Here is a 25878-nt window from a genome sequence, read left to right as displayed (position 1 = left end):
TTTTGTTGAGGAATCTTAACTTATATTCACTTCCATCTTCCTACACAAGTAGGTGAACGTAGATGCTCAAAAAATACGATAAGATGATTAATTGAATTTCCAGAAGTATTTCTTTTTTTTTTTTTTTTTAATGGAATGTCTGCTTCTTCTTCTTTTTTTTTAAAGATTTTATTTATTTATTTGACAGAGAGAAATCACAAGTAGGCAGAGAGGCAGGCAGAGAGAGAGAGGAGGAAGCAGGCTCCCCGCTGAGCAGAGAGCCCGATGTGGGACTCGATCCCAGGACCCTGAGATCATGACCTGAGCCGAAGGCAGCGGCTTATCCCACTGAGCCACCCAGGCGCCCCTCCAGAAGTATTTCTTAAATTAAAATGCATGTGATTTTTTTCTTGGCACCTTACCAGAATGGCAAATCTGAGTTGTGAAGCTGTTTACTCATGTAAGTTTAAAAAAGTAAAATATCCCAACTTTACTAAGAAAAAGAATCAAAAGAAATTGCATGAGAAACCATAAAAAAAGTTTGATAAATGAAAGTGAAATGAAACGTGGTTAGACAAAATAACTGGATAAGCAAAACAGAAATGTATCCTGCACTACTTTCTAAATCTTAATTGTCCAAAAAATGACTCAGTTCTCTGAGTCAATATAATTTGGTCAAAGGGCTTTAGATTTAGAGTTGGAAAATCTACCTTCTTAGCGTGGGATCAGCCTGAAGCATCTGTGCGCCCTTGGCCAAGTCACTAAGATATGGATAGGATATGAAGTATGAGATTGACGTTGCTACGACTAATTGAAATCACAGAATAATAAAGATAGTAACAACAGCTACTCCTCACTGGGGGTTTACTGTAAGTTCTTCACATCTACCGTATGATTGAACACTAAAACAACCTGGCAAGACGAGTGATGATAAAAATTCTTGGCAGCATTGGAGCCACTGTCTGTGTGCTCCTTCCCCACCAGAAGCGGTGTCTCTGACTCCAGCACTGTCTCTCAGGAGCGTGCAAAGGGAGCTGAAGATCAAGTACTGATTTTCTAGTTGGGTAAGCCCAGGAGAAGAGTTGCAATGATTTTCTTAAAATCACCTAACAATTCAGGAGCAGTTGCAAGATGTGATCTTTGCACCATGAAAAATGTATTCTCAAGTTAGGAAGGATGACTAGCCAGTTGTGAAGCAGAAAGTCACCACTTACGTGTGACGGGAAAATGTAATTTCTGACCAAGTAAAGTTGTTCAGTGTGGCTGTAACAAATTGCCACCGATGCATTATAATAAATGCCACACATTTGTTGCATCACAGCTCCATAGGTCAGGGGTCCTGTGGGCTTGGCTAGTGTTCCTGCTGCAAATCTTACAAGGCCCAAATCAAGGAATTCTCTTCTGGAGGCTCTGGGAGAAAATGTACTTCCTGATCCATTCAGGTTGTTGACAGAATTGAATTCCTTGAGGTTGTAGAGCTGGGGTCCCGATTTCCCGGCCAGCTGTTAATCTGAGAGCCACCTTTATCTCCTAGAGGCTTCTTCCCGGTCTCTGGACATGGGCTCTCCAGCCAAGCCGCCAACCGTGCCATAGGCCTTCTGCTTCCTCTCCTTCCATTGCATCCCCATGGCTGACTGTTTAGCTTCCTCTCCTGCTTTGAAGGGCTCAGGTGATGCGTCTAGGCTACCAGGATGCTTCATGGTAATCTAGCATAATCCTCCTGTTTATGGTCCCTAACCTTGAGACTGCAGGATCTGGGGATTAGGGCATGGAAGTACTTGGGGCTGATGATTCCGGCTGCCACAGAGTTCTTCTGTCTGCACCACTGATTCTGAACTCCAGCTCCATACTAGAATCACCTCAGAAACTTGGAGAGAATGTTCTCCCTAGACCCCAATCGATATGAGCTGAATCCAAATTTCTTGGAGTAGAATCCAGTCAATGACCCTTTTAAGGTGTCAGAAATTATAATGTGCTTCATAGGGCTGAGAGCACCCCCAAACACCAGTTTCTTCAACCTAATTAAATTCATTGTGTACATAATTCATTCAAACACACTTTTGATTTATTCTCTTTATGCCTAGGGTTTGGAGTTATAGAGGCCAACACAATGTGCATCCTATTTTTACTGCGCTCACAATCTAGTGGCATAAGTAAAGACACAAAAAAGGAATTACAACATTAAAGGATACATTTTATTAATTTATTTTTTTAAGTATTATTTGTTTATTTGTCAGAGAGAGAGCACAAGCGAGGAGCGGCAGGCAGAGGGAGAAGCAGGCCCCCCGCAGAGCAGAGAGCCCGATGCGGGGCTCGATTACAGGACTCTGGGATCATGACCTGAGCCAAAGGCGGTCCCCTAAGCAACTGGGCCACCCAAGTGCCCTAAAGGATATATTTCAAAACAGATTTAAAATAGATTTTCGGGGGCACCTGGGTGGCTCAGTGGGTTAAAGCCTCTGCCTTCGGCTCAGGTCATGATCTCAGGGTCCTGGCATCGAGTCCCGAATTGGGCTCTCTGCTCAGCAGGGATCCTGCTTCCTCCTCTCTCTCTGTCTGCCTCTCTCCCTGCTTGTGATCTCTGTCTGTCAAATAAATAAATTTAAAAATAAAATAAAATAGGTTTTCGAATCATTTGCTGTGGGAGTTCTGAAGCATTTATTGTTCCTGGGAACATGACAGACTCTTTTGCTTGAGTCATATTTGATAGGGTTTTGTTTTTTTGTTTGTTTGTTTTTTCCTGTAGTAAGCTCTGTTTTCAACGGGGGGTTTGCACTCATGACTTCTAGATCAAGAGTCACACGCTCCTCCAACTGGGCCAGCCAGGTGCCCCCTTAGTAATTATCCTTGAAATAGTCTGACAGGGGCACCTGGCTGGCTCAGTCCATTAAGCAAAGTTCAGGTCATGATCTCAGGGTCCTGGGACCCAGCCCGGTGTTCGGCTCTGCACTCACCAGGGAATCTGCTTAAGGATTCTCTCTCCCTCTCCCTCTGCCCCTTCCCACCTCTCTCTCACAGAAAAAAGTAAATAAATCTTTGAAAAAAAAAAACCAGAATAGTCTGGTAGTACCTAGAGACAGAGGAATATGAATGTGTCCAGGTTTTAGCATGGTCCAATGAGGCTGTGGTATTCATGGTGTGCTCCCCAAAATTTCAGGCCAAGAATTTCCTTAAAGTCTTCCTAAAAATCCAGATTCCCAGTTCTCCCCCAAAGATCCTGATGCAGAGGGACCGCTGTGCGGCCTACAATTTCTAACGTGGTCAGCGACGTTCTCATAGCGATTCTCATGCAGACGACCCGCGAGCCCACAGTCTGAGGAGCAGACAGACAGACAGACAGACAAACAAACAAACAAAACCCTGTGGAGCTCTATGCTCCGTCAGTGACTCGGTTCTGAAAACTATGGAAGCCCCAAGTGATACTATTTTTTTAAAAAAAAACCTTATATTTGAGTTTCTTACATCAGTAACAGATATTTAGGAAGAGGTCCTCACATTTTAATTTTCTTACTGCTTCATGTATTGAAAGTGTTAAGGACATTATAGGCCAGAATGGGGGTAGTCACTTAAAACCTTGTACTGTATATATTTCTTAAAGAGTTCATTGAAAGTAAAGACAGTAATTTGCAAGGATAATTCTAGCAGAAACACTTAGGTTTTGACCAAAACAAAAACACAAAGGCAGTGAGGAGAAAATAGAAGGTAGCCCTGATCTCACACTTTGACACTTTTCCTCAGTGGCACAATCTCTCACACAGTGTACGGCAGAAGCTTCCATCTGCTTCCAGGTGTGGAGGACTGGGTTGGAGGAGGCCTTGTTCCCTGTTTTGATTCAGAAAGGTAGCAGGAGACGAACCGTAGGAGACTCTTGATCGTAGGAGACTCTTGATCATAGGACACCAACTGAGGATTGTGGGATGGGTCGCTGAATGCTGCACTATATGCTAATTAATTGAATTCAAATTAAAGAATAGAAATATATGTGTTGAATATGCTATAGGGGAAAGGCGTGCACTAAATAGAAAATCCTCAAATGAGGTACATGAGATTCGTGCCCCTGTGAGCCCACTTTGTAGTGACGGGATAAGTAAGGGGAAGAAAAAGTGGCAGAGGCCCCCGAAATCCAAGATATTTGGGAAATGGAGGGGTGGGAGTTGTTTGGTTTTGTTTTCCTCAATCGTGGAGCAAACATACACTTTTAGTATCAGGGTTAGGTAACTCAACTAAAACTAAGAACTGTTACAAAGAAAAGCACATTAATAAAAAGTGTGTACAGGAATAATACAATTTTTAGAAAATAAGAAGCAGGTTTGCCATGTACTGCTATGCATTGATAGGATTTAGGTTTTTGTGTTCTGATAACTTAGTACTGATTAAGTCACACTGAGTTGTGATTTTTTATGCAGAATAAAACATGCTTTTACACTGAAGCAAGCAAAATGATTGGTTGGAAGTTTTGGACTTGGAAATATAGATCCATGAAAAACGTCTTAGTACAGTTCAGTGGTATCTTAGGAAATGAAACCAGAATGAGGTTACGTAAGTCCTGAGAGACGAGGAAGCTGTATTTCAAAAGTTCTTTGAGGTTTTACAATATTCTTCATCTTCAAAGTTCTATGATGAAATAAATCATTTTTACTTTATGTTGGTGATTCTTTGGCCAAAAAATAAAGACAATTTAGGAATGAACTACTATTTTATTCCATGTGTACAGTAAAGAAAATTATTTTGTTTCTAGTAATAGAACCCAAACTTCCACTTTAATTTTGAGACGTGGAAATACAACGGTACCGCCAGGTTCCGTGAGGCTCGCGGTTAGAGCAAAGGCCCGTAAGGACTGGGAGCGCCGGTGCACTTCAGAGTTTAAATGAGAGCTTTCTTAGTTTGAACAAGCCCTTCTCCTACTAAACAAATCTGAGGACACTTGGGAAAAGCCACAGGCAGATTTAGTCATGTAACGTGACCCTCATGGCCTCCTTCCTCTCTTAATGGGAACTACTGCGTCTCCGGAGACACACGCACTCGGCTGTCAGTCGATTATTTAACAAGATCTGGAAGACATTTACCATGATTTGTCTGCGAGCTTTGGTCAGTTAGCGTCAAAGATATTTTAGCAAAGATGGATGTGGAATAAGCTAGAGAAGAGAGGGGCCCTTGCTGCAGGAACATACTAGAGGTCGCAACAAAGAACCACGGAGTTAAAGTGAGGACACAGCTAGGTGCAGTCACACGCTCTGGGGACGGCCGGGCCATGGCTTCTGCAGGCCGGACATGGGGTCTAAACCATCTTCAGGCGTGTCCTCAGCGGTGGTAGCTGCACACCCAGGCACAGGCCTCCGTTACTGACCTTGGGAACGTTTGGGGAATGTGGTGATGGCTCTGTCACTGCCCCTCAGACGTGGGTCTGCCGCAAGGAAAGATGGTCAGTCGTTTGTCAGGGGTGACTCACAGGAGCGGGAACACCAGTGAAAGGGTCATCGCTGGATGTCATGGAGCACAGGGGCCAGCACGGGTCTGGGCACGGCCGCCTAAACCTGGGCTGGTCCTCAATGACACCGGGCTGCAGACAGCCCTGACTCGGTGCTGCACGTGTCCACACAGCAAAAACCCACCTTGTGACGGGTAAGACCTTCTCCAGATCACGAAGGAACGGGGTGAAGAGGCAAGCTACGAAAGCACAATAGCTTCGTTGGGAAATATTTCCTGAAACGAATAAAATCTTCTTAAATTGCAGGGCCAGAGTAATCCAGTAAACACAGAGAGGTTTTTTACTGACATACTTTTTGGAACTCCCAGATTAGATAAGCCATGCGAACACCTACAGGTGTCGGGTGAAATGTTTTTTTCAAACATACAGGGTTTGGCAAAACTCCAAACATGGTTCTGAAGCACTTTTTTGAGCCTAGGCCTGTATTATAGTTCGTTTAATCCTGACTCACGTGTAAATCATCAAAGCCATGTTTCATAAAAAACTAAAAAACTTCCAAATAGAATAATACTTCTGGACATTCTTATTGGTGTATTTCTGGATCCCATACATCCCTATACAAAGAACTGTGAATTACCAATGCTTTAAGTTGGGCTTCACCTTATAAAGACTTCCACAGTCAGTAGAGCAGACTACCGTTTATTCAATACCCAGTCACAGACCTTGAAAAATAGTTTTCAGCACACTGCTTTTTAAGAAAGTAAAAATGCTTATATAAGACCTTTTTCCCCCTAATTTTTATTGTTATTTCCCCTAATTTATAGATTCCAACACTATCAAAAACCTTCTAATAGAAGAAATGGCAGTTATTTAAAATTTATGATTATTTTTCTTGATTCTAAGTTTAAAATCCTAAAGTAAATTTTGGTTTACTTTTTTTATTCATTCACTCATTTATTTGTATAGCAAATGTAAATTAACCGCCAGTCACCAAAGATACATGGAGTGAGCAGATATGGTTCCTGGCTTTGAGAAACCATACCAGCCAAAGAAATGGGTGTATGTCACCAAGACTATTAACACATCCTAACACGTTATTAAAGAAAGTCATTCAAAGAAAAAATAAACTAGTTTAACTTAAAATTTCAGTATCTTAGCTATCTTGGATGAATAGAAATTAATTTAACTTTCTCTGTATAATGGAAACAACAAATATTTGTGAAAAAACTCAAATATATTGTAAGCAAAAGAGGTTTTTAAAAATTGGAATAGCTTAATAAAAATATTTTAATGGTGGTATTTTCTTTGAAAATTTCAATTTACCGTGGAAATTTTATTGTCTCCTTGAAATAACATTAAATTATTACATCAATCAATATTTCAGGTCATGACCCTTGGATTTAAGGGATTCTTCAGGACAATGTCCAACATGATCCGAGGGAAAATGTAATTTGAGTCTGGAGACAGCTGTGTATGTAAGTATTAGAAAATTAGATTTTCTCAGGGTAAAATGTAATAAAAACTAAAATATCAACGCATTCATTACTAAATTACAAAAACTTTGATTCATTGTTTTCCTTCTGTTACAACATGTTTTTTAATATTGAAATTAATACAATGCCTCCTGATTTGTTTTTTTAAGATCAACTAATAATAAAAACCAGTATAGCTGATAGAAGAGAAAACGTTATTTGGAAGTTTGCTACAGTTAAGACGAAAAGCTGTGTCTAGGTGAGTCCTTGGTGAGGGTAAACAATGAATAGAGTCTGTGCTCTAGAAACATGCGCTCCTGGTGCAAGGGATAATGAAAATAATTAATATTATTATTGGAAATGATTTTATGGAAATGTTATTATGGAAATGATTTTTAAAGTCTTACTCTAACATTGGCCCTGTAATAAAAATCATGACAAATTTTTTAGCAATAAAGTGTAAGTTCATGGTTTTCTGGCAAATATCTATTGATTGGATTTCTTAAATCTCCCTTGCCTTGAAATATACTGCTTCCACGTTCAGTTAAATAAATATTATGTTATGACTACATCATGATAACTTCTATCATAAAAGTCCTGTCAAAGTAGGTTGCTCATGGACCTTATAGTGAGAAGCAAGCCCAGCAATGTTTGTTTCTAAGAATTAATAAGTTAGGGGTATTGTTTTAGAGGCCATTTTCGTTAGTTCAGAATTGTGTCTACCATCAGAAATATTTAACAGAAATACTTTATGTAGTATTGCCCATTTCCTATAACTTTATTTAATAACATAGATGGGGAATAACATAGATAGGGAAATCTTTGATTTCCTGATTAAAGATGAATTTTCTATTACGTTATAAGACCATTTTTGTGACACATGGTTGTTAATTCTCACGAAATTGTCTTGATTAACAATTTTCCCCTTAAATTATTGAAGAGTTGGAAAATTAAAAATGAGGTTAATTATTTATAGGAAATAAAGGTGAGCTTTATAGTAAGATATATTATCAAATTTTGTGTTTCTATATTCTTGTGAAGCTCTTTATTTTGATACTTTAATCATTTTATTCCAATTTTGGTAAGGGCAAAGAAAGCAAGACGTTTTCTAATTTGTTAAAAATACATATGGAAGAAGATTTTCTGTTTGTAAGACTAAAATGTATTTAGGCTCTTTAGTATTTTAAGCCATAATGCTCTTTATTTATTCATTTCAGAGAGAGAGAGAGTGTGTGCGTGCACACAAACAGGGGAGGGGCAGAGGGGAGCCTGGTGAGGGCAGGATCTGAGGACCCCGGGGTCATGACCTAACCCAAAAGCAGATGCTTAACTGACTGAGCCACCCAAGCACCCAATGCTCTTAACATCTGTAATATATAAACTCTCAATCAAATCCTTAAAGCAAAATTATTATATAGTTTTAAAATTTTATCATTGAGTGCCACCTGTATTTTATAAATACTGATGAATTTTATTTCTTTCATCTCGGTTGCAGTTTGACTTACGTTGTGTAGCAAACTTCATTCTGGCTTCAGTGATGGAGAAAAAGGGTATCCGGTATTTACTGCTAGTCTTGCCTTTCTTTATGGTAGGTATAAATTCCTCTAATGTAAATCCCTACTTATGATGATTTGTTTTAACTTCCAATTTACCTTTAATTAATAAGGATTCATAACAACAGAATGACATGCAGTTCTTGGATGCATAAGTCAAGTACATTTTAATCAACAAAGCAATATTTTATTTTCTTTCAGTGCATGCGTTCAGGTTAAATCAAGGGGAGCCACGACGGGAGGCAGAGGTGGGAGGTGAGGGGGAGGTCGGTGACAGACTGAAGAGACGACGGTTTGACCCAAGAATGAGGGGGCTCCGAAGGGAGTCGCACGTAGTAGGTCAGATATTTTCAGCCAGACCTGTTGATTCTGAGTTCGATCTATTGTAGTTATTTATTTATTTATTTAATATTTTATTTATTTATTTGACAGAGATCACAAGTAGGCAGAGAGGCAGGCAGAGAGAGAGAGGGAAGCAGGCTCCTCGCCCAGCAGAGAGCCCGATGTGGGACTCGATCCCAGGACCCTGAGATCATGACCTGAGCCGAAGGCAGAGGCTCACCCCACTGAACCCCCCAGGCGGCCCAGTTAGATCCATCTTCAAAGCGGATTCCAACCCGTTGGTTTTTCTCTCATTCTGCCCGCGGGTTAGTTTGCACTCACCGGAACCGTGCCCTGCTTTTAAATTAGTTTCCTGATCCATTCGCTCAAGTATTTAGTGTCTGTTTCCTGACAGGCCCTGATGTAAGCTTGGAGCAGGTGTGTCTGCGCGGCTGCACCCCTGCACACCCCTGCACACCCCTGCGGGCATCTGCAGGGAAGGAGGCTAGAGGTGGAGGGAAGCGACCGACCTGCCGCTGTGCTGGAGGTCACAGTCCTTCATACACACCATGTGCTGGAGGTCACAGTCCTTCATACACACCGTGTTGTCTTCAGTCACATAAGTGTCTTGTTTACGGTTTCCTCCGTCCACGTGAAGACAGTGACGGTTCTCTTATCTCACTACACGCATCAGAAACAGGATGCAATCTCATCTGATGTTGTGCCAGCGAATAACTTTCCTGTGCTGTTTTCAAGCAACCCCATAAAAAGATTCAAACAGAGAGACTCAAGAAAAATACAGAAAACCTAAACGGAAAAAAGCAAGACTACATTCCTGTCAGCATTTGAATTTGAAAACATTCTCCAGTCCAGGAGCCGTCCAAACCCTGCTCGTCCCGATGTTATCTTAGGTAAACAGGCTGGAATGCAAGAGCAGGACGCCTGTTCCCTCAGCCCGCTTCCGCCGCGGAGGGTGCCGGTGAGCTGCACCTGCCAACCCTGCCTGACTGCAGGGGACTGTATCAGATTACCAGGCTGATTACTGTAACTTAAGGATTGTGACCATTTTTCTTGAATTCAGTGTGCAAATCTGAGGGTTTTTTTTTTTTTTTTTTTGCAAATCTGAGTTTTTAAGAATAAAAATGCTGATTTTATTCAATCTCATAAACTTCCTGAGAACAGAAGAAAAATATTAATTTTCTTAATGCTGTAAATTTATGTTGCTTGCTTTTTCAGCAAACTACTGCATAAATCTTTATTAGGAAATTAAACTAATCACAGAGTGAGAGAGAGAGTGCATGTGTTACAAGGTGGGCAGGCGATAGTGAAATTAAGTGGTGCCACACACTGAGGGAATATTTCTATTTAGACTTTATTAAATACAACTTTGGGCTAGGGAACAGAGAATCAAGAGTAAGGGGACAAGGGAAATACAGATCAAACCCACAATGAGATACCAACTTATACCAGTCAGAACAGCTAAAATGAACAGGACAGGAAACAACGTGTGTCGGAGAGGATGTGGAGCAAGGGGAACCCTCTTACTCTGTTGGTGGGAATGCACGTTGGTGCAGCCACTTTGGAGAACAGTGTGGAGATTCCTCAAGAAATTAAAAATAGAGCTTCCCTATGACCCTGCCATTGCACTCCTGGGTATTTACCCCAAAGATACAGATGTCGTGAAAAGAAGGGTTATCTGTACCCCAATGTTTATAGCAGCAATGGCCACGGTCGCCAAAGTGTGGACGGAGCCAAGATGTCCTTCAACAGATGAATGGATAAAGAAGAAATGGTTCGTGTATCCAGTGGAATATTACCCAGCCATCCAAAAGGATGAATACCCACCATTCACATCGATGTGGATGGACCCCGAGGGTATTATGCTAAATGAAATGAGTCAATCAGAGACAGGAAATTATCATACGGCTTTCCTATTACGTGGATGTGAAGAATAGGGTAGAGGACTAGGGGCAGGAGGGACAACTGATTGGGAAGAATCAGAGAGGAAGACAAACCTCGAGAGTCCCAGAAACAAACTGAGGGGAGGCAGGTGGAGCGACGGGGTAACTGGATGAGGGCCATTCACGGGGCGCGCGATGTGATGAGCCTGGTGTTACGTGCAGCTCCGGAATCAATGAACACTACATCCAAAACTAAAGATGTACTGTATGTTGCGTAGTTGAATTTAAATAGAATAAAAGAAAAAGGTGACGAAATAAAAGTAGAAAATTACCGCTTAGGGAAATTGGTAGAAATAATGGAAAAGTAAAGAAGAAATAAGGTCGAAGACAGGCTGTACAGGCTTCATATTACAGAACAGAAACAAGTCATATAGATACCAAAACTGAAGTGAAGCCTAGAATAGTGCTTCTGAGTTGGAAGATCATAAATCTATGCCTTGTCCAAAAGCGCTTGCTGATGTGCAGACAATGAGAATCCCGTTTGCCCACACCATAGATGAACATTGTCAAAATATGACGGTGAGACGATGTTGAATATTTGCCGCGCGTCCGATACTGCCCTCTGTCATCCTGCACTGACTTACTCCACTGGACAGTAAGAAAGCTCGGGGCTCGGGCCTTAAAGATCTTGCCTGTATTCTCGGAGCCGGAGAACACGCAGGGAAGGACCTGGACCACAGCTCCGTCCGTATTCCTGAGTGCATGTCCCGGGCCGGCTCCCGCAGGCTTCGGAGAGCCGTCCGTGGACCACACTTCCAGAGCTGCCTCTGGCAGCGGTTTAGTTTGGGGCACATGAAACTAACCATGGTGGGGGTATTTAAACCATGAAAACGGCAAACACTTCAGATCAGGGATTCCCCGGAGCCAGATGACCGCGTAGCTGCTTTCCGTGGGACAGACTGCCTCTGATGGACATTCTCACAGTTCTGAAGTTTTTTGTTTTGTTTTCTTTAATCCCTTAGATTCTTGACATAGCAGAATCAGAGGAGAACACTGATGGCTTAAGTCAGTTCGGTTTCTATACTAGAAATAAAATCATGACAGCTCAATATGAATGTTACCAAAAAATTATGCAAGACCCGATTCAACAAACAGAAGGTAAACATGATAAACTTTTTAATTTTAAATGTGCTTGATGTATTTTTAAAAGAAAACTACTCCATTACATCATTTATGGGTTCTTTAGGTCCCTTACTAAAAATGGATTCGTTGTTAGCTTTCCTGGCATGTGTGCATTCTCAATAATACATGAACATTTTATGATAGACTTTATCTTGCTTCTTTTAAAAAATTCTACTAAGAAATATGTGTAACAGAAACATTTTTAGTAAGAGCTTTTATGGTACAAAGATATTTAAAATATCAAATGTGCATCTTGAACTAAATCAGTGGCCATCGATCTTCAGTTTATGTAATTTGTATTTCTTTTTTTCACAACCTGCTTGATAGGAGTCGGCACAACAAAATTATAACCTTTTTTTGTATAGCATGTGCTTTACATAATATATTTGTAGCAATGCTAATACACTCTAAGTGCTTCTGTTTCTATTAAGATATTCTTTAGATATTTTTGTTACATTACTGAGGGACTGCGAAATGCCAGATGTTTGCCTAGATTCTTAAGATACACAGATGAGTGGCACAGACAGAGTTGCCAGATTTAACAAAAACAAACTAAAAAATCAAAAACAAAACCAGGCTCTATATTTTATCTGGCAACCATAAAGACAGGGTATATCTTCCAAATATAAAATGCAAAACTCACAATGAAACATACCAAAAATGTAAAGACTTTCACTATTTCTAAATTATCAGTGGAAACAAAGATCTTAAAATTTAGAGGGAAAGATTTGATGGTATAATATGTAATGTTTCTTATATAAACAAAATGTTGAAAGTAGTTTATTATTGATATTTGTAATTGACAGAACGAACTTGTTTGTGAGGAAAAAGGTGATTTTCCCATACTGGGCAACTTTTACAATCTTAATGAAAAATTCTTCTTGATGAAGAATGTTAATGAACAATGTAGTTTGTTTATCTTTGGAGAACTATTTAGATATATCCATCCAAACATTTTTTTTCAAAGATTTTATTTATTTATTTGACAGAGATCACAGGCAGGCAGAGAGGCAGGCAGAGAGAGAGAGGGGGAAGCAGGCTCCCCGCTGAGCGGAGAGCCCGATGCGGGACTCGATCCCAGGACCCTGAGATCATGACCTGAGCCGAAGGCAGAGGTTTAACCCACTGAGCCACCCAGGCGCCCTATTATGAGAAATTTATCCAGTTAAAAATATCTTTGAAATATAGAGACAATGACAAAATATCTGGGTTAAATCATCAAGTACGCGAATTATACAAATTCTGTGTTAATCCCTCTGGCTTCTCGCTTTATTCCATTAAAATCCAAGTGTTGTAAGTTCAAAGTGATTGAACGGACCCCTTCCAGATCACGTAGATATATGTAAAAGCAGCTTCAAATCTAATTGTTGAACAACAGGGTAATCTTTATGAGACAATTTTGTGATACAATAATTTTAGAATAACAGTAATCAATCCTTCTGTTGGGGCTTCGTAACACACTTTGTTTTTTTAAATACTCTAGAAAGTCTTGCAATGAAGAACTCTCGTTATGTTCACTTTGTGCTTACCAAGTTTTTTGACCATAGAAACTCTTTTAATGGAATACCTACTCCTGTCTCGCTCGAAGGCCGTACAACACAGTTTGAAAGTTTCTGGGCCCTGAAATCTATCATACCACCAGTGTGGCCATTAATTAAATAGAATCTTTGGATCAGTGATAAGACTTATTTGAGATGCTTTCTATCAGGGAATTCTTCTCTGATGGGCCTCCAAATGTATTTTATTCAGTAACTTATGAATGCAGACTATATGAATAAGTGTTTGAAAAATCAAAGGAGAAAAAAAGGAGACAATCTGAGTTTTGTTTTAATCAGAATTATTTATACTTTCAGGCCAATAGAATTTTTCCGAAATTGTGGCACAAATCTGTTAAAATAATAAACATCTCATACAACATTCGGGCTTTTATCTACGAGTGCTTGCCTGACGAGGTGGAAAATTATTTTCTTTGATTATAGACTGTTATAACTTTGGAAGCTGGCCATCTCTTCATGCCTTTAAAATTTTTTTTTTCCATGTAATAGGGTGATAAAAGAAAATTGTGAGAATGTTAGACACTCCACTCGTTTGAAAAGTAAAGGAAGGCAAGTAAGAGCTAGAATTTGGTGGAAAGGTCCAAATATCTGTTAGGGTCAATGTAGTGGAATGGGAAACGTTGGAGTATTCTTTTTTTTTTTTTCCAGAAAATACTAACACCTTGCCTTAGGAACACAGTTTCTGTGATAACACATTTTCCAATTTCCCATTAAAAAAAAAAAAATTAAGTGTAGAGACACTAAGTAACTACTACCTTTATGGTTAAGGACAACTAGCAAAGACCACTCGATTTATTGAGTGAAGAGCTGCCTTTGAGAATTGGAATTAAAGTTAAACTTTTAAATATACTCAGATATTTCTGAGTTGAATTTAGCAGTTTTTCCAATAGTTACTCAGTGAAAAGTTTGAGGAATAGCTACAGATTGTATATGTCGTCTTCATGTTCAGTCGGTATTTCCCGTCGGTTAACCCACCAGGAGGATTTGGATGTCTGCAGGGGCAACTAGAAGCTCTAGCAACCACTGACGTTTCCTCCCCCTCCAGGCATTTACTGCAACAGAACCTGGGACGGGTGGTTGTGTTGGAACGACGTCGCCGCTGGAACCGAGTCCATACAGCACTGCCCCGATTACTTTCAGGACTTTGACCCATCAGGTAAAAGCAGAAATTTATCTACAGATCCGCTTACGTTAATTAAAGAAAATTAAATAAGCCCCAAGTTAACTAAATTACTGTCTACTTCTTTTCTTTTTAATTATAAAGAAAAAGTTACAAAAATCTGTGACCAAGACGGAAACTGGTTCAGACACCCACTGAGCAACCGGACGTGGACCAACTACACCCAGTGCAACGTGAACACACACGAGAAAGTGAAGGTGCGGAATGGGCATAAACCGACACGCGGTCCACACTGCTTAAAACGTTAGCTGCTGGTACAGACTGGAGGACATTTACTTTGTGTTCTGCTCGATGGTCATAATACACTTGGAGAAAAACAGTGGAGAAAAGTCTTTGTGGAAATAATCGTTCCTTCCGTCATGATGAGGAGGAAGTAACCCCGTTAGGTGACAGGGGTCACCTGTGTCAGTCCTGGAGTTTCAGATTTCCCCCAGAAAGCGGACTTTGGAAGCTTAAGAAAAGGGACCCTTTCAGTGGTGGGAATTTTGGGAGTTAAGTTCAGGAATTGTGCTCAAGGGGACAAGGCAGCCCAGCAGGGTCTGAACAGCCCTCTCTGCCCCTTGACGGCAGGCTGTCCTGCCCCCGGGTTCCAGGGCCTTCCCACGTTCTCACTCAGCACCACACGCAAAGTCAAGGCTAGTCACGGTCTGTCACCGTGAAGCTCTGGCAGAGGTGCCTGCACGTATGTGCTCATGGGGGACACGGACGAGTGGTCAGGGACTGAGGCCCGGTCCTCGATCAGATTCCCTGCTGCTGCCCTTGAGCAGCCCGAGGACGTCAGGCGAATGATGACCGCTCTCAGCCTCTGCTCCCTGTAGTATGCAATGAAGATGACAGTAAACTCGCTCAAAATTCGGTATGGATTGACTTAATACAAGGAAAAACCTTAGAAAACTACAGCACAGATTGAGCATTTGATAACTGTCCGCTACCAGTATAACTATAAATCATGGATTCTTTGTTGACTCAGAGAAGGGTTTAAAGGAATTATAAAAATACACAATACAATAATAAGTTACAAATAGATGGAATATAGAAAAATTAAAAAATCAGAGGAAAAGTCAAAATCATGCAAAAGAATGTATTTGTACGTTCGTATCAGAAGCTCCTATAATTACTATATTGAGATTTGTCTTGGAGTCTCAAATAGTCAAAGGAAAAAGAAAAATCCAGTAATAAAGAAAGTTCTATCTAAACGAAACACACAAAAATAACTACAGAGCATTTGATTCAATGTGCACAAAGTGATAGAGTGGAAATTGCCAATATCTTTCAAAACATAAAATGCTAGTTTCTTATATTACACAACCTAGATCTATAAAACTATTCCTGCCTCTCATATGACTTCAATTTCTTAAATAAAAAGGGCACACAATTTGTAAGTTTTGATGTCACGCGATAGATTCGCATATCTATCCTTCACTCCAGACGTACTCACACGTCTAATACACGCCAGATGGCGAGGCTCTCAGAGCACATATTCTCAAAAACACAGTTTACTCTATGGAGCTCAGTTTTGCACAGGGAGGTCATAGTACTGACACGGCCCTCACTCGTGCTGTTGTTCGTACGACTTACAGACCGCGCTGAACCTGTTCTACCTGACGATCATCGGACACGGACTGTCCATCGCCTCACTGCTTATCTCGCTTGCCATATTCTTCTATTTCAAGTAAGTACATTAACATACTTCCAAGTTGACCAGTTGTCATTGGTGAATGCGGGGCCATGTGCGTGTTTCCATCACGTTCTGATAAAATGTATGAAATATAGGTGACTTATAACATTTAAAATAAATTGAATGTCTAAAACAATTTGAAATATATTGAACTTGGCTTTGTAAAATATATAGAGCAGAGACTGATGAAATCTGAAGCCCAACTGTACAAAATTAGTAGATAAGAATAAAGTCAGGTAGTGAGAAGAGAGCCAAAATTAGGTCAATTTTGTATGTGAATCTATCTGTATTTATTTTAGTGACTGTCCAATATTATAGGACATCTTAATTGAATTTTCAACTTCTAGGTCAAGTTCTGTGTTAGTATACATGGTCCATTACAGAAACTGGCATTTTGTGCAAATAATGGCAGCGGGATTTAATACATATTATTAAATCTAATGATCTAAGTCTGTTATGGTTGGATTACTTTTCCTCGTTTGGGACGTCATCGTTTGTATAGTTAGCTTGCATTTTGAATTTTATTCGAAATTTATTTCCTTCTTTTGAGAGGGAGAGTCAGCTCCCATTTCTTAGTTTAACCAATCAACAGGTTATGTTTTAAATTGATGGGAAAGAGATTCCAAAATGCAAATACCATGTTTTACGCATTAACATGGTTTTCGTAATTTTGATCGCCACCGGTGATTACAGAATGCAGTGTGACGAGTGCGTGGCTGTGTCCCCGTGCATCCGCATGACCCTGTCACTGTCTTTCCTCTACGTCCAACTCCTCCTTCTGCACTTTTCTTCTTCAACAACAGTTATGCCGCACGAGCAGCTTCAGACCAGCTGGAGTAGCGCACGTCAGATACCAGGCAGCCGGATGTTAGCTACGTGTGTAACTAGAACACCAGCTTCTGGCCCACAGTCAGTCAGATATTTAGAGTATATTGAATAATATATGACCAGCCATGGTCTCTCATGACTTCAAAATCACGGGATCTAGAGTTTGTATCAGAATTGCTGTTTTTGGAAACCTGTACCTTTTAAAAAATCTTCAAGATCAGTTACTTTGAGGAATCCTCATAGATACTTTTTAATGGCACTTTTGATTTAGAACATTATCTAGGCACCATTAGAAAATGACTTTAAAAAACTCCCCTCTGAATAAAGCTAATTAAACATCTGTGTACACTTTTATATTTGACTTGTTTTCTTTAGTAAATTATGTAAAAATGTATCAAAGTCAGTTGAAAAGAATTTTTATCCTAAAGTACAGAAAACATTTCTTTTTTTTTTGATTGTTCACTTGCTTTTATTTAAAAATTTAAGATTGACATTTTTTTTTACTTGTTTTATTTCCATTTTATTTTTATGTTTTTTTTTAATTTTTTTATATAGTTTTTTATTTTTTATAAACATATATTTTTATCCCCAGGGGTACAGGTCTGTGAATCACCAGGTTTACACACTTCACAGCACTCACCAAAGCACATACCCTCCCCAATGTCCATAATCCCACCCCCTTCTCCCAAACCCCCTCCCCCCAGCAACCCTCAGTTTGTTTTGTGAGATTAAGAGTCACTTATGGTTTGTCTCCCTCCCAATCCCATTTTCTTTTATTTATTCTTCTCGTACCCACTTAACCCCCCACGTAGCCTCTCCACTTCCTCATATCAGGGAGATCATATGATAGTTGTCTTTCTCTGCTTGACTTATTTCGCTAAGCATGATACGCTCTAGTTCCATCCACGTTGTCGCAAATGCCAAGATTTCATTTCTTTTGATGGCTGCATAGTATTCCATTGTGTATATATACCACATCTTCTTGATCCATTCATCTGTTGATGGACATCTAGGTTCTTTCCATAGTTTGACTATTGTGGACGTTGCTGCTATAAACATTTGGGTGCACGTGCCCCTTCGGATCACTACATTTGTATCTTTAGGGTAAGGAATTTAATTTACTGTACCATATTTTGCAACAAGTTATCAAAAGGTTCTTACTGAAAACAAATCTGTTACATCATATCAGTTGCTTATATATAGCTTAATACAACTTCATGACTTCACTCTTCAATATATTTTCTCCTTAAACAATATTTTTTAAATGAACACTGTCTTTGGAGTAAGAAAACTTTATGATTCTATAATAAATTAAAAACGTCTGTTCTAAAAAACAAAAAAAAACATTTTTCAAGGTAATAATTTTTATTTATTTTTTATTTAAAATTTTTAAAAAAAGATTTCAATTATTTATTTGAGAGAGAGAGAGAGCATGAGCAGGGGGAGGGGCAGAGGGAGAGGGAGAAGCAGGCTCCCTGCTGAGCAGGGAGCCCCCAGGACCCTGGGATCATGACCTCAGCTGAAGGCAGATGCTTAACCAACTAAGCCACCCAGGCACCCAAAGGGATAATTTTTAAATGAAGTTCTCTGGTCCATAGTGCTATATAACTCATGCTAATTGACAAAGTGAAGCAATGCTGCTGAAGCTAACACACTTATTGGTAAAATAGGGCAATGAAAATTAGTTAATAATGACTTTGTATACTCAAAATGAAATTAAAATTTCAAATTCTTATTTAGTATAATAAAATAAACAGTTTCAAAAATATATAGTTCATTTCTTTTCTCATTCATGAAGACAGAATCTTTACAATTTAAAAATACAAACTGTCTAGGGGGCCCCTGGGTGGCTCAGTGGGTTAAGCAGCTGCCTTTGGCCCAGATCATGATCCCGGGGTCCTGGGACCAAGCCCCTCATTGGACTCCCTACTCAGTGGGGAGTCTGCTTCTCCCTTTTCCTTTTCCTGCTGCTCTGCCTGCTTGTAGTCTCTATCTCTCTGTCAAATAAATAAATAAATCTTAAAAAATAAAAAATACAAACTGCCTAAATTTGAAAATATGACACTCTTGGCTCTTAGAACTAAATAATTAATTGCTATTAAATTTATGCAATACTCGTAGAGGTCAGATTTTTAGTTCATGAAAATTACATACCTACCAGACCATACCATACCATACAAACACACTGAGAGAATGAATTTAAATGTAACTAATATTAGCTAAGTTTTTTAAATATGAAAGCTCTTACAACTATGACTGAATATAAGGATAACCTCTATCCTAAAATCATAAAATAGAAATAATAAGAATTGTTTAACACTATCTCACAAATCTTGGGGAAAAAATTACAAGTTTTAACTATTTCTAACCTCAGGAAAAGAATTCACTCCTTATTCAAAGACAAACTATAGTCTTGAGAAATATAGAATGAAGAGATTACCTAGTCCAACACCTAATTTTCTTTGTGTTCTAAGTTGTTAACTAAATTATCCATACTTCCTCCCAACCTCTGTTTTTTTTCTGCTTTTTAGTAATTTTATTTGACTTTAATTATCTTTTATAAATGGAACACTTGGACAGAAAGAAGTAAAACTACAAATTAATTTTTATTATACATGCTCAGGCTTTATATAAAACATGAAAAACCCTCTTCAAGTTAAGACCTACATATAACATCTGAAGTGTTTTTTTATATGTCTGGACACCCTGACTCACGGGGTGTTAAGGGTGTTCTCTGGACACATCTGACAGATACCACCTCTGTCTTTCACCTGCTGTGCGGCAAGTTCTTTCATTTCTGTAATCCTGAATTTCCCATCTTATTCTTTTTTTAACTTCTTATTTTTTTTTTAAGATTTTTAAAATCACAGAGATCACAAGCAGGCAGAGAGGCAGGCAGACAGAGAGGAGGAAGCAGGCTCCCCACTGAGCAGAGAGCCCGATGTGGGGCTCGATCCCAGGACCCTGAGATCATGACCTGAGCTGAAGGCAGACACTTAATGACTGACTCACCCAGATGCCCCTCACATCTTATTCTATCAGTATTTATGTCATAGATTCAGCATGAAGACTAACATAGTAAATATTCAGTGTCAAGTGGAATGTCTAACTTGGAAATGTCTATTACTGGTATAGTTATCACTCTTAGTCCGTTAAAATATTTGTATGTAAATATTCATCCCTGCCAGGTGCACAATACCAGTGGGCACTTTAAAAAACAAAATTAAAAAACACAATTTATAAAAAAATTGTTATAATTTTCACCTAGGAAAATAAGTAAACAGTGAATGAAAAATTTTATTAAAGTTCTTAATATATCAGAAAATTGTGTTTCATTAAACTAGTCAAAAATAATAAAGCTCTTTATGCCCATAAGATACCCTCTGGCTTATTCAGTACTTGAAACCATAGTGATGAATCTGTAACCTTTGATTCTAAGACACTTATTTCTACTACATACTCCTCAAAGCCATCTACCACAACAGTCGAAGGTGCCGTCTACTGAAAACAACCGTCCACGACCAGCAAGTGATGGAAAGAACTGGAAAGAACATCACAAAGTCAGTTCCATGGCAGCACAAATCATCTCTGCTTTCCTTTTTTTAAACACATTCCAGGGCTTAGCCTAAGGCTTTGCTCATAGTAGGTTTTTGATACATTTTTAAGGAATGAAAGACATGGAGCGACTTGGAAGCTTATTTCTAAGACTGACTTTTCCATGACTTACCTATGACCTTGGACAAGTCCCTTGAGTTTGGCCTTTGTTGTCTCCATCAACAAAGAAAGGAACTAGAGCACGACTCCTTAAAATTCCAATCAGGAGGAGGCTCTGTATAAAACGATATAGGGTACTCTGTAGCTGGACTGAAGGAAGATACAGATTGCCTCGAAAGATGCTGAATTGAAGGGTTAACTTAAGTCAAGAGCTCTAGAAATTTTAGCTTTCTTCCCACCAACCTGGAAGCATCCTGTAGGAGCTGATGTTTCACATGAAATCACTGTGTACTGAAAAGCTACCAGTATCTCTTCTCTGCTGCTTGCCCCAATTCCCCAGAATGCAGTCGCTCTTGCTTCGTCTTCGGTAGAGGGAACATTTTTTTGTGGGTCTGTTATTCCGGGGTTACTGACCTATCCTAATAAAAACCAAGAACCAAACAAAACAATTGATGTAGGGTGCTGTTTGTCATGTTTATTTAGACAGAGAAAAGTCTCCTACTCATCCATGCTTTAAATTAGAAACAGAGAGCTCCAAACACTATTTACCAGATATACTTCAGTTTTATATTAAAGCCAATTAAAGGAAAGAATCAGAGTGGGAGATAAAAACAAAAGGGACTGAAAGGGAGGAACAGACAGAGCTTTGGGATTTGCCAAGCCCTAAGAGGCAATGACTCTTACTCATAATGATCCTTAGAAAAACAAAGCACAACCCTTCAGATAAAAAAAAATAAACTTTACCAGAATTAGTTATAAATTATATTTTAATTACTGTTTAAAATTGGAGAGCATAGCAAATCTGGCTCTTACTTTCAACCCAGATAAAGGGCTCCATCTTCTTGCACATAAAAGAGCACATACAACATCTGACTTGTATGGAGAAACAATGGTTCTTTTTATTTTTGACATCTTAATTGTTGTCATCTTTTAGACACTGATTCCAAGTAATTTCAAAGCCACGTTGCATATTTGCAACTATATAGACAATGATGTCATGTTTAGGTAGTTGAGATAGTTTTAAATAAAATTCAACAAAAATCTATCCAGCTGATAGGCTAAACTTCCTTAATAAAATAACCCTTCAATGCTTATATTTCTGCTTTTCAGGACAGGTGAATCATGCTCACCTTTTCTTCTCAGATCATGTCTGAACGCGCCCCACCAATGCTGCGAACGCCTCTTTCAATTCCAGTTCTTCCTATATCTCTCCAACTAGAACCAAGTATGGTTTTCCTCTTTAAGCTACACATTTCCTCCTGAAAACTTCGTGGTTCAATCTTCAAATCAATTTTAAACAAAGCTACCTAGTCAAAGAAATCCTCCATAGCAACATAGAGAACAAAAAGTCTCAACTCTATAAACCATACCCTGATGTTTTTGTTCTGGCAAATTAGAACTTTCACTTCCATAAGTTGTTGAAAACCGGGCAAATCTGCCATCAGAGGTTGGACAATGGCCGAGTTCAGAAACAATCAGCAGGTGGCCCTGAATCACAGGGCTCAGGGCTACCGGCGTCGTCTGGGTGTTCTCAGCTCGTTGGCACGCGTCCGTCCTTGGAGGCACATTTCATTCCTCTCTGCATCCCAGACTTCCTTCAACCTAACATTGAATATTGGTTAATTCACCATAATTTTTCATGTAACATTTTATTAGATCGTACTCAGTCTATTTCCAAATTAATGAATTTTGATCCATGTGCTGAAACGTCTATCCTCCTCAAATGAAACATGGTGAGAACTGAAAAGTCTTAGTCGGAAAGCTCTTCAGAAACGCTTGCTGCGGTTATGTAATAAAGCACTGTAATTCCGCATTCGTGTCCCAGCCGAGTAGGGCGAGAGGGCAGAGCTAACGGATTTACTCTAACAAAACCACTTCCGCTTCAATGTAACCGCTGTCGCCAGTTTGCGGTGAAGAGTCCCAAGTATGGAAATATAAAGTGAATAACTGAATTAAAGATTTTGGACTTATTTTAAACAGCAAATTTATTATTTAAAGCTATAACTGAATGGTAAAGTTGACATATTTCTGTTAATCTTTTTTGATAAATATGCAACTTCTTTATAAGTGTAATCGATTTTGTTGAGCAAGTTGAAAGGTAAGTGCTATTTAAGCATAACTACATTTTCATGGGAACAGAATGACAAATCCTTTTAAGAAAACAAATGATCCATTGCTTGAGGTTAAAAGGATCATCATTGGAATGGATTAAAACTTCATGATTTGAACTAGAGAACATAAATACTATTCCTTTGCCCTCCTCAAAGTCATAATGTATGTTGCAACTGGGTTTTCTACTCTTGTGGGCATAGTTTATTTTGCTAGACTGTGCCCACAGACAGGACTACAGAAGAGGAGAAACCACAGTCCGTCCTCCAACCTGCCACGTCCTTGTAGTAGTTCGGGAAGACAGAACCCGGGAGTGACTGGGCAGTATGTGCTGCCAGAACATTAAAATGTAACACCAATGAGTATGAGCTTTATGACCAAAAAGTCTTTTAGTAAATTATGCTCCTCAATTTTCTTTATCTTAGAATAGGGGGGAAAAAACAGTGTGGAGTCTTGCCTACGTCTTTCCTCACATCGTTTTTTGTGCCCTGTAAAAACTCTAAGCTCAATTTTTTTTTTTTTTCAATGCTTTTCTCCCCTATCTTCTCCTGTTTCAGCTCTATCTTGAGTCTCCCCTCTGGCTACAGTCTTTATTTCGTAATCCTATTATGATTCGTAAAGCGCATATAGCACTATCAGGAATTACCTGATGTAACTTGTCTGTTTATCCCCCACTGCCCCATGAATGTGAATGACATCTATGATATTCACAGGTGTTTCCTCAAAATCTAGAAATAGTGTACAATGGATTACTTATGCATCAATAGTTATAGTGATTAAATTAATATTAAAAGAGACAAAAACCTTACATTTTCTTAAAATGCAACATTCAAATTCAGCAGATGACTTAATAGGGTTGTAATCTGGAGCAACGTACTTACATTTTACTAACAACGCTTCAAGGGGTTATTATATGACCTCATGAATGTGAAGCACTTACCTCTGTGTCTGGGATATTCTAAAAGTTCAATAAATGGTGACAGCTATTACTATGAATTTTATCTCTGAAACTTGGGGGAGTGTAAGAGTCACAGGTATTCAGAAAGCCCATTTCTTCCCTTGGTTTCCTGCCCTTTAGAAGACCAGGGAGAGCTGTCGCGTCAGGCAGCTCACACATGAGAAGGCCGTTTGACCCCACCAAGGGTGCCCATCTGCTCCTTGTGCAGCCCGTACCCATCAGCTGTCTTAATGGAGGAGCCGGAGGAGCCGCGAAAGGCAGGGGTAGGGGAGCAACCACTTCCCTCCAGGACTTCCACTGACCGCCTTGGCTGGCACTCTTGTCCTCTCTAACCTGATCAAGAGGGTCGCCGGCAGCCTCGGAGGAGCCGTCGGTAGAGCTCGTATCTACCCTAGGTCACACCTAACCAGGTGAACCCGTCGACTCAGTGTCCCCTTCGGTAGGCAGAAGGTGGCCACGCTGCATTTCCTTTTGACACATTGATTGCTTTCGGCCTGCTCTTTAGGCAGGGTTCCCACCGGCACGAGCTTTCCTCCTAGTACATGGCTAGTGCTGTCTTGGGACCACGGCTCATCGTTGGGAAACTAGACCAGCTACACGAGCCTCAGGAAGCAGGACTCGGCAGCCTGGGCAGTTCTTACATTGCTTGTACTTGCTCTTTCTGTCATTAGTTCTGCTCAGGACTAGGACTGAGTGAAAGTCGTCTGGAAATCTCTGCCTCACACCCAAACGGGAAACAAAGGCAAGTGTTTTGCTCATGTTGTGGCAGAAGTTTGAATATGGAGCCGCATAATACTTGGGGCCTGTATGAGGTACCTGAGTGGCACCGTCGGTTAAGGTCCTACTCTTGATTTCAGCTCAAGACGTGATCTCAGGATGGCACGTCGGAGCCCTGCGTTGGGCTCCGGGCTCGGTGGGGAGTCGCTGGAGAAGGTCCCTCTCTCTGTCTCTTTGCCCCTCCCCCCCACATGTGCTTACTCTGTGTTTCTCAAATAAATAAGTCTTTCAGACCTGGGCCTGTATGATAATGAAAGTGGTGATGTGGAGACGGCTCTGGGAAGGATGAAATTCCTTGGGAAACAAGTCAGTTTGCTTAATCCATCACCCTTCATCATAGGAAACTGTCTTTCCAATGCTAAATTCTTTTGCTTTGTCACAAAAAGATGGCAATTCACTATCTCATTGTGCTACGTAAATCATAGACAGTTTTAGATTACAAAGCTGAACCTTGATGCCTCTTTATTATTTCTGAGAGGAAACCCTTAGAGAACTTGACAAAAATCAGCCGTACGATAACTATGTTAAAAAAAATAATAACACTTATGTAACACTCACTGAGCACGGTTGAGATATTATGCTGAGCAGTAGACATGATTAATCTCACTTCACCTGACGGCCAGTCCTAGGAAGGACCATTGTTTTCCGTGTTTTACAGATGCAGAAACTAAGGATTAGAGTTTTCAAATAACTTTCCCGAAGTCATAGCGCCCGGAGTTAACATAGTTCAGATGCAGTCTCAGGCCCATTTCGAAACCCTCTTTGGAGCACGTGTCCGACTGGATGCTACCCACACCTGGTTGGTCCGAAGGAGAACAGAAACGCGTGGAGGGTGACGGCTGCTGACATGCTTCCGTGCGCTGCCTCTACCACTCTGCTTGTCCCACTGCGTACCGAAACAGTGCTCTAGAATAAGTGTGTGTAAAAATATGAAATGGAGACAATCCAAACCCACAAACCACATTTTCTATTCTGTGGTTATGCTCGGATAGAAAGAGGTATTATAACTCATAAAGAAAGCAGAGAGCTTTTTGTAAAACATTCTCCAAGTGTATAAAACAATTGTTTTAATATTTTGAGTAAAATAAGTACATTTTAAAACTTAGAGTAGGTGAAACTGGTTTCAGGTTAACATCTGAAAAAAATAACTGGGTATTTTTAGGTTTTTATTAAACAATCCAATGTGTTTATTACCAAGTTCATCTTTTGGTTTCCACTTACCAATTGATTTTATTCATACTG

The 25878-nt window shown here is 39.8% G+C and overlaps 1 protein-coding gene across 3 annotated transcripts in view; it reads left to right on the top strand.

Annotated features, from left to right (window-relative positions):
- The window catches only part of CALCRL (calcitonin receptor like receptor), a 95895-nt gene that overhangs the window by 45432 nt on the left and 24585 nt on the right, over positions 1 to 25878 (top strand). For all 3 annotated transcript variants that reach the window (XM_059393004.1, XM_059393003.1, XM_059393002.1), the window contains 7 exons: positions 6792 to 6882; positions 7050 to 7138; positions 8375 to 8467; positions 11677 to 11812; positions 14438 to 14548; positions 14657 to 14769; positions 16153 to 16244. In XM_059393004.1, the coding sequence (XP_059248987.1) occupies positions 8417 to 8467; positions 11677 to 11812; positions 14438 to 14548; positions 14657 to 14769; positions 16153 to 16244 (503 nt within the window). In that variant the 5' untranslated portion in view covers positions 6792 to 6882; positions 7050 to 7138; positions 8375 to 8416. The remainder of the gene's footprint in view (positions 1 to 6791; positions 6883 to 7049; positions 7139 to 8374; positions 8468 to 11676; positions 11813 to 14437; positions 14549 to 14656; positions 14770 to 16152; positions 16245 to 25878) is intronic.

Source organism: Mustela nigripes, chromosome 3 (genome assembly GCF_022355385.1).
Source record: "Mustela nigripes isolate SB6536 chromosome 3, MUSNIG.SB6536, whole genome shotgun sequence".
NCBI classification, from domain to species: Eukaryota; Metazoa; Chordata; class Mammalia; order Carnivora; family Mustelidae; genus Mustela; species Mustela nigripes.
The sequence above is the reverse complement of the archived record's forward strand: the minus strand, read 5'-3'. Positions and strand labels throughout refer to the sequence as shown.